The 12,834-nt window shown below is 35.9% G+C and overlaps 2 protein-coding genes across 2 annotated transcripts in view; one reads left to right on the top strand and one right to left on the bottom strand.

Annotated features, from left to right (window-relative positions):
- The window catches only part of LOC136810649 (uncharacterized), a 28,846-nt gene extending 23,797 nt beyond the window's left edge, over positions 1-5,049 (bottom strand). Inside the window, exon 1 of the mRNA XM_067067218.1 lies at positions 4,857-5,049. Coding sequence (XP_066923319.1) covers positions 4,857-4,923 — 67 coding nt within the window. The 5' untranslated portion in view covers positions 4,924-5,049. The remainder of the gene's footprint in view (positions 1-4,856) is intronic.
- Positions 5,050-9,215: 4,166 nt separating this feature from the next.
- On the top strand, positions 9,216-12,460 carry LOC136810672 (thymidine phosphorylase-like). The gene is made up of 5 exons (XM_067067245.1): positions 9,216-9,400; positions 9,703-9,875; positions 10,315-10,570; positions 11,140-11,394; positions 11,893-12,460. Exons 1-5 carry the CDS (start codon positions 9,253-9,255, stop codon positions 12,423-12,425), a joined length of 1,365 nt encoding a protein of 454 aa, XP_066923346.1. The 5' UTR covers positions 9,216-9,252; the 3' UTR covers positions 12,426-12,460.
- Positions 12,461-12,834: the final 374 nt, after the last annotated feature.

The raw sequence follows: 12,834 nt of genomic DNA, 5'->3' as shown, positions 1-12,834 counted from the left end.
ACAAAAGGAAGTAACTATCAATTTTTGAAAATTCATATTTTTGCAAAAATCAACTCTGAAGAGTCCAGCTTGTGTTTTCCAGTAGTCGATTTCTAGTAAAAGACTTCTTTTTATCAGTTTTTTTCGGACTAAAGTTTCATTTTATTTTCTGACAAAAGGAAGTTATTCACTTACTTCTTTTTATAGCCTGAAAAATGAAAATTGCTTTCAATATTTTGCAGTTTATTTTCTGACAAAAATAAGTCATTTTTAGCTTGAAAGAGCTTAAGTAAAGTAAAACTTGTGTAGATTTTTCCAAAATCAAGATCTTAAACTCCTTTTAAACTCCTTACTTTTAAATATTATACTATTCTAGGGTTTGGTCTTTCACAATCAGCAAAAGTTTTAATCTTAAAACAATACCATTAATCTTGAATAAGGTCAACTCGTTTATGCAATTATCTCAAAATAAGAAAAATGCAGTTACTTCCTTTTGTCAGATCACGGCAGAAATAGCGTCATGTCCGACCCAAAAATCATAATTTTCAAGCTAAAGCAACCCTGATCAGACATTTTCAGTGTAGCTGGAACCTCGATATTCCAGGATTAGAAAAAGCTATACCTGTTATATTTTTTGTTTATAGAATCAACAACCCATCAACATCGTGAATTACACACATATTTCCTCAGAAACTTTTAAAATTATCTGCCATTATGACTTTCTTGAACCAATTCGGAAATTAACCAATCGTGTTAGGTATTGGAATTACTATGGGAGTTCTTTTCCAAGATTTGTAAAATAGCTGAGTCGACAAAAAAACTTTTCCCGGGGGTTTGATGAATAAACAGAACTGTTATTATTTGTTTTTTATTCAACCATATATTTAAATTTGCACTCAAAAATACTTAAATAAATAAGCTAATAATATTCAATTTATATTATATACTATTTTTATCTCTCAGAAAATAAACACTTACAGAACGACATAGTTTATAATTTGGAATACCCCCGTGTTTGGACCATTCTATCGTGGGCGAAAAAGTAGGGCGGAAACTAAGTAGCACGCTCAGTGCAAGATTATGGCGCCTCATCTTTATTCGCCCGTGCGGAAAACGGCATAGTATGAGCCCCCCCCCTTTTTTTAAGGGGGGGGATCCGAGTTTTCAAGGAAGGCTTTATAGGGGGGGATGGGCAATTTTCCAGTTAAAATGGGGGGTTTGAGCTTATAAGGGGGGATCAAATAAAAATGGGGGGGATAGTAACTTTTTGGTTAAAAAAAATTTTTTTTATGTTATATATATGTTGATTTAAGTCAATAAAATTTAATATCACATAATTTCGACTGATCTGATTTATTCTCACTGCACTCTGTTTTGAATCAGATTTTGTTTTTCCTTATTTTTAACTATTGCCAATAAAAATATATTTCATTCATCAAATTTCTTCCCCAATACTGGGAGTACAAATTATATGCTGGGGGCTCGGACCCCTGTAAATGGTGCGGGATCAAAAAATTTTTAAAATAGGGGGGATACCTTTATAGGGGGGATGAAATATTAATGGGGGGGTTCAGACCCCTCTGCAGACTATGCAAAGACCAAAAGATGTATTTTGTTGTTGAAAATCGATCCTGTGAAGTTGAAAAAATTTCTGCTATATGCGTTTTTTCGGAATGCTGAAAAACTCTAATTTCGATCTTCCTTAAGGTTAAGAGGTTGCGAGGTATGGGTTAGCAAGGCAAAAATCGCTAAAAAACTGGCAAAATCGTAATCCTCAAAAATCGAAGTTACAGCCTCACTGATTTTGTCTGACCCACTTGAAATCGTTATTTGGAGCCTTGTGCTTGCGCTCATTTCGCTAAAGCCGAAAGGACCAATCTACATGACGCGGAGCAATTCTGAAGCAAAAATAGGATAGTTCTCCACTTGCTAGTGAAGATAGAGCTTTCTCTGTTACTCTTAGGTGCCAAATAAACAGGGGGTTCGAATAAAAAACGGGGGGTTGGAAAATTTTTGAAATTTCAATAAACAGGGGGGATCTAATTGCCGGGGGGTTGGAAATTGTACTTATGAAAACCCCAAAATAAGGTAAATATAGGCTAAAATCAGGCTTTTTGGAGCAAAATAAGGGAACTTCTTTTAGCCAACTGAAAATATTCTTTAAAATTAATAAACGGGAGGGTCCTAATAAGGTCCGGGGGGTTGGAAAATTTTCAAAAAATTAACAAGCGGGGGGGGGGGGGCGTTTATTTGACACCTAATAAGAGTACATGAAAACATGAAAAAGAAGAAAACAGAGACAAGTTCATTCTGGTTCATTTTTCCACAAAACATGGTTGGTCATGATAATACATGCAAACTTCGAGACTTGTTCATGGACTTTGGTGTAATCTTTGGATGTTTTAAATGGTTTTAGATCTTATAAGGCCTGGTAAGGCTGCTTTTATTAATTTCTGTTTTGCTACCCTGGCAGTTCCATCAATATGCCAAAAACATTTTGTTCAACCACCTTCACTTCAGGATAGGCCGCTATAGAATGAACTTCGTTTTATAGGATGAACCATATTCATGTGGCTTTCAGCCTTGCACTCCATCGCAGAGGCTGATCAATTTTAATGACTCTTTTGACTAATGACCAAGTTAAAATTTTTTAATATTTTTATATTTGAGCCTTGCACTCCATCGCAGAGGCTAATCAATTTTAATGACTTTTTTGACTAATGAACCAGTTAAAATTTTTTAATTTTTTTATATTTGAGTATTTTAAGGTGGTTGAACAAAATGTTTTTGGCATATTGATGTAACTGCCTGGGTTGGCTAGGAAAGTTTTGGAAACATGGGTTTGCACTTTCATTTTCTAGGGAGACCAAGCTCTATAATTTTAGAACTTTGTATGTTGAGGTAGGGTGGTCAGAAGAAATTTCCAACTTACTTGAAGAATACCAAACCAAGTTTAATGGAAAGCCATAACCATCAGAAAAAAATGAGGGGCCATTTACCTTCCAATTCTTTAAAGTTCCAAAGATATTACATTTTGAAGTTCAATTTTTCAAGCATTTTCGTGCACGCATCGCCAGCCATTTTGTACCTTCATTACGGCACCAAAAGCGAAAGTGTTTTATGAAAAAAATTCCGCGCGAGAGGTTTGGTGCGAGTTTTATTTTCCGTAGCTGAAAACAGGGGTAATTACACCATAATCTTTCCCTTAACGCTTGCCACTGGAAACAGCTTGATTCTTACTTTTTTCACATTTGGAAAGAAAAAACATTGTTTTTTCTAAAAAATTCACGTTCGATAAAAGAAATTTGATTTTTTCAATGAAAAAAAAACGCATTTTAAATACATAATTTGACTTCCTGAAAAATATACGTTGCTCCAACCACCGAAAGTGGTACGTCTCAAAAGCTAAACTATTGCGGGGAGCAATGCAAAAAATTCCAGCAGGTCGATAGCTGTTTCGGGTGGCTAGCGCTTTGGATTTTAGAACCCCCGGTAGGGTGCGCACTCGTCGGGATTTTTTGCGCGGAACGAGGAAGAATTTACAAAAATGAACTTCAAGGCATTAGTACTTACCTTTAAATCATCCAAATGTGTTCATTCTTTTTTTCAAATCAATCAGGAATTATCAGGGAAACAAGTTAAAAAAAAACTGCATCAAGGTATCTATTTTCTTTCCAAAGATATTCATGTTTTTCGACGTCAAGTTAAAAACGCGATTTTAGCGCTGACCACGGCACCGGAAAATTCTCGACCCACATTGAAACAAATGGCTGTCGATATTGAGCTGGTGCATCTTTTCAATCGCGGTTTTTTTAGTAAACCCAGGGTAAGATTAGGCTACAATCTATCACAACCTGCTTTATTTGAAAATCTACAGGCCGTCTGGAATTTCGAAAAATAAGAAGAAATTGCGATTTTTTAACAAGATTGCGGATTTTTTCATTTAAGCAGCTTACACCATCTGAAAGTTGAGGATTTCAGCTTTCTAGTGGTGAAATTTGTTTTTAGCTATCATTTCCAGCTCATTAGCGATAAGCTAAAGTTTAACAGTCATCGGGCCGATTTTCAGACCGCGCCAGCAAAACTTCTCACGCCCCGCCACGCGGAAGACTAGATTTCATCCGCCATTTTTGGCGCGATTTTGGTGCTTCCGTCCGAAAATTATTTCTTGCTGGCGTGGTGTAAGGAGGCGATTCTTTGAAAAGGTGGTTTTTTTTGTGGTTTGAAAATGGAATAACTTTGGAACTACTTAACCAATTTTAACAAATGACCCCTCATTTTTCTCACAAAGGTAAGGACTTTCAAATAAAATTAGTTTGGTTTCTAAAAATTGAGGGGAAAATTTTGGCCTGTCCACCCTACCCCCGGATAAAAAAATTTTGCCGTGCCGCGAAACAAGAAGTTTGAAAAAACTCACCCGCGAGTACTCATTTTCAAATTTTGAAGGAACATGAAGACATGATGTGCTGATTTTTTCTGCAAAAGGAAGCTGAATAAATTCTCTACACTTTGGAAAAAACACTTATGTTAAAAGAGGTTTCCTTCCTTGAGATATGTAAGCTTGAATATTTTTTTTCGAAAATCTATGTTTTGTTACTGCCGCACGCGTAAGGCCCGACCTCCCTAGTTGAGGTAAATTTTGTTTTTTCTAAAATTTTGAGCTTGGATATCCAGGCTACAATATCGAATGTAAACAAACATAATTGTTACAATCAAACGGCAAATCCTGGGTAATATTTGATAGTGTTCGATTGCATTCAATTGATTCTGCGTTCGATTCATTTGATTGACACTGTCTGGACTCTCGGCAGGATAGACGATAGAAGAAAATAAAGTAAAATAAAATAGACTTGTAATATAAAGTATTATATTCTTACATGGATGGTTGAGAATATAAAGATCATTTGCACTTTTTACATTCACGTTGCAAGAAAGGTTCACCATGCTGTTAACTAAAACCACCTGGGTGACATCTGTCTTCTGCTTTTGCCCAGAGGCTCTGGTCAGCTTCACGAGTTCTTGGAAGTCATGTGAGCAACCAGTTCAGACAAAAAAAAATATTTTGTATATAAATGACCTGCTGAAGTACACTGTTGTTAGTAGAACAGCTCACGTACATTTTAGCAAAATAATGCTCAATATTTTCATTTTCGGTGCGTGACACGCGGGAAAAATCATATGACGCGTTAACTTCAAGAGCTGCAAATATGCGAATAAATATTTCTAGTCTTAAAAAATAATACAACAACTTCAACAGTAAAAGTCGACTCTCTATTATTCGAATCTTTCTATAATTCGAACTTATTCTCAGCGAGTATTAAGAATTAAAAAAGCTATTACTTTTATTTTAGGGCGGCTCTGATTTTCGAAATAAAACGAAGAACTTTGTTAGATAAGATTTTTTTTTCTTTTGTCTTTTAGGGTCTTTTGTTTTTGAGGTAATTTGTCAAAATTCCTAGATTTGAGAATGGAATCTTCTCTTTACGGAGAAAAAGGCTATTTCGAAACCAGGGCCACTTTAGGATCTCAGGTGAGTTAAGGAAAGTCCAAAACCTATTTCCGATTTTTCCACCGTTTCCCATCCCCCATTGTTCCTTAACTCTCGCATATAGCTCGAAAGAAGCGTATAATAGTGTATATTAACGAGATGGTTACGGAAAGTGCTGGGTCAAAAATTTGAATCAAGCCGATTTCAAGATATTAGCCAAAAAGTGATTATCGTTATGAAATTCGTCGAAAAACACGTCATTGTAAGATTCAAAGGATGATGATGAAATTACGAATCTTTTGTTTTAAATGTTATTTATAAGAAAATAACACCGTCTCTGATCAAGTCAAGTATCTGAAGAATTTATCATAGGCAATGAAATAAATGAAATGTCTCAAAACAAAGAAAAACTAATGACAGACAGAATAATTTTTGTGGAATGATTTATGTATCTGACATGAGAAAAGTGTCTCTTGGGAGCACTAATGGCGAGGTTCCCAGCAACTACAAAAGAGAAGTATAAATTCTAGGGCACTATTTGCTCTACAAGTATGTAGCACAATATTTTCTCTGACCATATTCTTTCCCACCATGTATGATTTTTTTTCAATCCACCGTAAGCTCAAACGAAAATAATCATAATTCGATATTTACAATTTGACTTGCTTCGATATCTCTTCTTTTTAAAGGGTAAAAATGTCCAAATTTTTAATCAACTTGCGCTCTAAAGGAAAGGCAGTTTTAGACGCTTTCGAACTAATCAGATGAAGCAAGAGATTTGTAAATCCGTTACGTCAATTTCGACCAACGGAATTGTTTCTAATTTTTCAACCGACCAATGAGCTTACAAAACGTCAAAAAGTTTTCGCTCATGTTGCGTGAAAGTGGAGACCGGCTTTTAGGTTTCTGCTCATCCTCTAGCGAAAAAAATATTGTAGGAGGTATATCTATAGAGGTATGCGATTCAGACTACTCTATTGTCATAAATCCACCAGTGACATTCATTGACAAACAGGACGTTACACAAAACTTAAACATAATTTACTAAGCAATTAAATCAATTATCATTAATCATTTTCTCCACACTAAATCATCGTCCAGCAACTTCTCCAGCTTGAGTCGTGTTTATCTAGTAATTGTCACTTGTAAATTGATACTGTTTGAATAAGATTGTAACAAAGCTTCGTATTTCGAAATCTTTTCCAATAATCATTTTGAAGAGAGAGAAAGGTCACTTTGTGACCGTCATAATATTTTCTGTGTAAAATTATGCTATGGACAACTCACTTAGAGGGGGATCGCATGAGTTACTGTTTTTGGATATATATTGTACTGTTGTAGTCTTGTTTGTTTGTTTGTTGTTTTTTTAACGTGTATGTATCCAAAAATTTGTCTGGCTTTTAGGAAGTGTCTTAACCAATTTTTACCTTTTTGTCTCGCTCACAGCCCCAGTGGAACTTTTTTTCTCAGTGGTGATAAAAATTTCTATCGAAATCCCAATGGGAATAGAAATTCCTTTTTTCCAAGGTTAAAAAGTTCTCAGTGGCGATGGTTTTGAAGTGCAATTTTTTAAACATTGTTTTTCGACTGGGGATGAAATAAAAGTTAATTTCCAAGTGATGCTGAAATTTTAAGGTATTTTTCCACCGGGGACGAAATTTTTGGGCTAGGCTCCCAGCGGGTCTGTGACACAGGGGTATCTTTTTGGTTCCTGGTCATATCAATTTTGAAATTAGTCAAAGAAACGAAAAATTGAACCTTTTATTTTATGAGCATTTGACCCTACAGCAAACACTTCTATTTTGTCAGCAATTGTCCTAAGCTATTTACTTAAAGGGTCGTAAAAATTCTGACGCTAAGCCGTTGTTATTTTTCATGGTTCAGGATGTCTGTAACTACCATAAACAAAAAAAAATCCGTAAATCCTTGACATTATTTTTATGTCGGTTAAGCCACATCTAGTCATGATATGAATATTATTTTGTGTGATTTCGTATCGAGATTGTTTATGAACTTCATTTGACTTCTATTTAAAGAATTTACAGTAGATAAGAAAAATGAGAGGGAATCTAATCTTACAAATGATCATTCATTATGTTGGTACCATTTTCTACTCTAAAAGGATATGGCGAATGTGATGAGCTTGGTTGATTAACCAAGACAATCTGAGCCACATATTGCCATTTACTTTAAAACAAAAGCGACTGGGTTCTAATGTTTCTGTTTATAATTGATGTTTGATTTTGGTGCGATCGTTTTGCTTTGGCCAATCACCGTGCTGAAAGTTTCTTTCAATAATCCAGAATTTCGGATGGAAAAGATCAAAACGGTCCACCAACCTGGGCAGATTATCTTACGGAGACATGGCATTAACAGTTAGTTAATACGAGTACTCTTAGGTGCCAAATAAACGGGGGGGTTGGAATAAACGGGGGGGGGGGGGGGGGGGGGGGGGGGGGGTTTGAATAAACGGGGGGGGGGGGGGGGGGGGGGTTGGAAAATTTTTGAAATTTCAATAAACGGAACGGGGGGGACCTAATTGCCGGGGGGGGGGGGGGTTGGAAATTGTACTTATTATGAAAACCCCAAAATAAGGTAAATATAGGCTAAAATCAGGCTTTTTGGAGCAAAATAAGGGACTTAAGGGGACTTCTTTTAGCCACCTGAAAATATTCTTTAAAATTAATAAACGGGGGGGGGGTCCTAATAAGGTCCGGGGGGGGTTGGAAGATTTTCGTAAAATTAACAAGCGTGGGGGGACCGTTTATTTGGCACCTAAGAGTACGAGCTATGCGCGGATTATCAGAATCTGCTCGGAGATTAGGGAAGATCTGACTTGACTGACATCCAAGTTGGCACACAACGTTGTTTTAAAGTTCATCTAATAATTTTATAGACCTTTTCCTAATCACGATGTCATGTTGACTAATTAAAACACTCTTAAATCACGATAAATCCACATGTCAATTGATGCAAAGGAAAAAAACAACAACGCAAAGTTTAATTCATGCTGGAGTTGGCCTGGAGTTTTCACTTAATTAACCGTGACATCGTGATCATAGGAAAAGGTCTTCGATACGCTCTTCGATACGATAATATTGAAAGTCTATGTCAACAAGAAACTCTTATAAACGACTCTGTCTACTATTCAATACGATGAAAATCAGATCCCCCTTAAAAATCGAATAAAAGGGCGTCAACTGTATATGGACGCTAACATTTTGTGGAATCTCTGAGAGCAAAGTGTATCTGGCTCAAGCGAGATATTTATTACGATCACCCTCTATTCAATTTCACGCGCATAAACAACAGCTTATCAAATTACTAAACAAATACTCGTGTCTTATATTGTACACCTTGTTTTTATTCCTGTAAGCTTGCAATCAAATTCATTTAGTTGCTATCAATTAATCGACACGCAAGCTAAAGAAGAAATTCATTTGTTTGTCTTTCTTACATACTTTCTCAAAAAAGTGCACAATATACAGGGTGTCCCTAATTAAAGTATCGAGTCGAAACACAACTATGAGTAGAAAGTTTTATGTGCGTGTTTACAAAATTGTATTTTAAGCTCTCCCTCTTTTTTCTTTGTCATTACGATTAATTTATACGTTGTAACTACCTTTTGTAATAAGCCTGTGTGATGGAGAACGTTCTTATATTTTAGCGATAACACACACAAACTTTTCTACTCAATCGCATGTTCAAACTCGATACTTTAATTAGGGACACCCTGTATAAGAAACTTTTTGAAAATTTTAATACTTTTTAGAACGAGTAAAGTGATGAGCTCAATCCAAGAACTTATTGCCTTGAAACAAAATGCAGAGATTTTTACTGAAGAACAGATCAATGCGTTTATTGACCAACTTTTGAATGGGAGTTTACACGATGCACAAATTGGAGCTTTTCTCATGGCTGTTTTCTTGAAAGGTAAGAGGATTGATAAATTTGATTAACATTTACGTATTGTCAATCGCTTTAACAAAGTTAATTCGAAATTTTGACAAAATATGATAAAATGTGTCCAATCCAGATTCAATTGACTATTGCCCTTTTGAATGAAAAATAAATATATGCAGAGGCGGATTGACGAGCCCACGAAAATCACTTATGGAGGAAACCTATTTTGCGGTACACCCGATATTCCAAAGGATATAAGTACTGGTGGGATAACCTTTTTGACTTTAAAAACAGGCTGGGCAAAATTATAAAATTTTGATAATTGTTTACAGGGATGACATCTGAGGAGTCTGCAGCATTGACATCAGCCATGAAGAAATCAGGAGATGTTTTGGACTGGCCAGCTGAATGGAAATATCAAGTAGTTGATAAACACTCAACAGGTGGAGTGGGTGATAAAATCAGTTTGATTCTAGCTCCTGCTGTAGCCTCTTGTGGACTAAAGGTATGGAAAACGATCTTGATTTATATGTTGAATTGAAATTACTCCTTTCACTATTACGGAAATGAAGATTGACTTCAACCGCTTTGGACTTTATTGCAGGACACAAAAAAAGATACAAAATCAAAATTCTCAAATCCAGAATCGTTGAAGAAGATTCGACCTAATTTTTACATGCCTCATTTAATAGATATACTTCCTCAACATTACACAGTACACTTTTTATGTTTTGTATAATGAATTTAGTGTGATAATGTTATCGAGGTGATTAAACGAATATTAAAGTGTACTTGCCAATGCTACGCAGCGATACAACTGAGTGGTGTTAAGCACCAAAGCCACACCAACCACCCAACTACGTTAAACATCAGTTAACCTTATCAAATAGAAAAAAAGAAACTGGAAAAAAAAAAATACCTAAGAAAATTTATCATTTATTTAGCTACCAATGATATCTGGTCGATCTTTGGGATTCACTGGAGGAACATTGGACAAATTAGAATCCATCCCAGGATTCAATATCAAATTCTCACCAGAAGACATCACCAAGGCTTTGGAGACTGCTGGTTGTTGCATCGTTGGGCAGACGGCAACATTGGTACCTGCAGACAAGATTTTATATTCCATTCGTGATATCACATCAACTGTTGGCTCATTCCCTTTGATCGCAAGTTCCATCGTCTCCAAGAAAGCTGCTGGTATAACAAAAATATACGTTTACTCTCTTTGAATTTGAAGCGATAACATCTTTACACCCATAAGTTAAGTGAATTTAAAGTACATAGAAATGGGATGAGAGGAACAAGGATGTCAGTCTTAAGGCTTCGCCCTTGATCCCAGGACTAACATAATCGACGTTATATCAGGATGTTACTTGACGAGTTTTGTAGTCAGCTATCATAATTTATAGCTAGCAGACCAGAAGAGGCGGTAGTGTGACAGTGATTATCATAAACGAATTCAAGGAAGAATTAGACTTCTGTGCTCTTTATCTTTAAAAAGCAACTTTAGCAATGGAAAAAATGGCCTTTTCCCACATGCCATCAACGAACTTAATATAGAAATCAAATGCAAAATGTGGATTATTGACTGAAAAATCATACACCAGTGTCTGATCTGAGGGGAATTCAAGATTTATGAAGGAGAGTGTCTCTTTTATCCATACTCCTTATAAGGAAATGAATACTCTCCTCCAAAGAAATAAATTTTGAACCCCCTCAGATCCACCAGCTTCATATGTTAAATTGTCTTTTTTTAACTTTTAGAGGGTATATCTCAGCGTTGGTGTTGGACGTTAAATACGGAAGTGGAAGCTACCAAAAAACCCTATTTCAAGCTGAAGAATTAGCTTCTCTTATGGTAGACATTAGTTGCCAACTTGGTATCAAAACATCTGCTGTTATCACTCACATGGATCATCCTATTGGAAAGATGGTAGGCAATGCTGTGGAAGTCATTGAATCTATTGAATGTTTACAAGGGAAAGGACCGAATGATCTGATGGAATTGGTCACCACTCAAGGTATTAATATAACTGAATATCTATATTAGCCCCTCCCCCCAGCGGTTACCCAGAATGCGCGAATGGGCTATTTCAGTTACGTGAATGCGTGAAAATTGAAAAACTTTGCTTGAACGGAAATTGCGTGTATTGCAGAAAAAACATTGCGTGAATGCGTGAATTTGGAGAAAAAAAATTGCGTGATTGCGTAAATTGAAGGACGTCTGGGTGGCCCCTATATCCCCCTATATCAAATGCTTAGCAAGATTTTTGAACTTGCAATTACAATATCAACAAATTGCTCACTTCTAAGTTAAAGTTTGAAAGGAAATCGCCACAAACCGAATTCAATTCATGTTTGTCATGTTTTGGCCACGCTGTCAGAAATATTTGTGGTATGTGTGTTATAAGGCTATTGGGTATCATGTAGCAAATTTATAGAGCTACTTCTATAGAGAACAAAGGCTTTTTTAATTGAAACAACAATGGTGCAATGATTTGTTTTCTGTTCGTTTCCAGGTGGAGTTCTCTTATATCTGAAAGGAATTTGCGAGAGCCCTGAAAAAGGAAAGGAGGAGATAGAACGACGAATTAAAAATGGAGACGCGTTAAAAACATTTGAAGAGATGGCCATCATACAAGGTGTTGAAAAAACTGTCGCTGAGAATCTCTGTAAAAATCCTTATTCCGTTCTCTCGTTATCATCAAACAATACTATTCTACATGCATCATCTTCAGGTTTCATTTCTGATATGAAGGCTATTTCGTTTGGAGAAGTATCTTCAAGATTAGGTAATGGACGTCAAGTTCCAACCGATGACGTCACTTACGATACCGGTATACAGATTCTCCGACACGTCGGTGACGAAGTTAAGTCAGGCGACCCCATACTGAAAGTATACCATAAAGAAAAGACACTAGATGCAGGTTTCAAGAGTAAACTTGAACAAGCTGTCACTGTTTCGTCTACCAAACCAAAGCCTAGAAATCGTGTCGAGAAGGTTATTCATCGTTCTTCTTCGTCAAGTCGTATTTTTATGGTGTCACAATAGAGAGTAATTACATTGTGTTTTTGATGTGAAAAAACCTTAACAACTCATTGTTGTTTTATCGATCCGAAACCTTGTTCTTAAAACTGAATCAGACCATTGGGAATAGAGAAGGTTTTTTGTAAGGATGTTAGAGTCAAGATAAAAAAAAGTGATTTGAAATATTTTTAATATTTTTGTATTTTTTATTTTTTTTTGTATTTTTGAATAGGGGACCCAAAAAGACTGGAAACTAGAGAAATAGTTTTCTTCGTTCTGAGATCACAGCTTGTTATTTAATATTAAGACGTCAAACTCATTGTAAGTTTTTAAGATTGCAAACAGTGGTTCTAGTCACGTGACCTCGGTTAGAAAATTCAACCAAGAAGCGACTCTATATCAAGATGGGATTATATGATCATTGCTCAACGAA

Source organism: Clytia hemisphaerica, unplaced genomic scaffold (genome assembly GCF_902728285.1).
Source record: "Clytia hemisphaerica strain Z4C2 unplaced genomic scaffold, Clytia hemisphaerica genome assembly, whole genome shotgun sequence".
NCBI lineage: Eukaryota > Metazoa > Cnidaria > Hydrozoa > Leptothecata > Clytiidae > Clytia > Clytia hemisphaerica.
Note: the sequence above shows the minus strand (reverse complement) of the source record. Positions and strands in the feature narration are given on the sequence as shown.

Coding starts and splice junctions, on each gene's coding strand:
- LOC136810672 (XM_067067245.1), top strand. CDS start 9,253: ATGAGCTCAATCCAAGAACTTATTGCCTTGAAACAAAATGCAGAGATT. Junction 9,401..9,702: donor CATGGCTGTTTTCTTGAAAG/GTAAGAGGATTG, acceptor AATTGTTTACAG/GGATGACATCTGAGGAGTCT. Junction 11,395..11,892: donor GGAATTGGTCACCACTCAAG/GTATTAATATAA, acceptor GTTCGTTTCCAG/GTGGAGTTCTCTTATATCTG.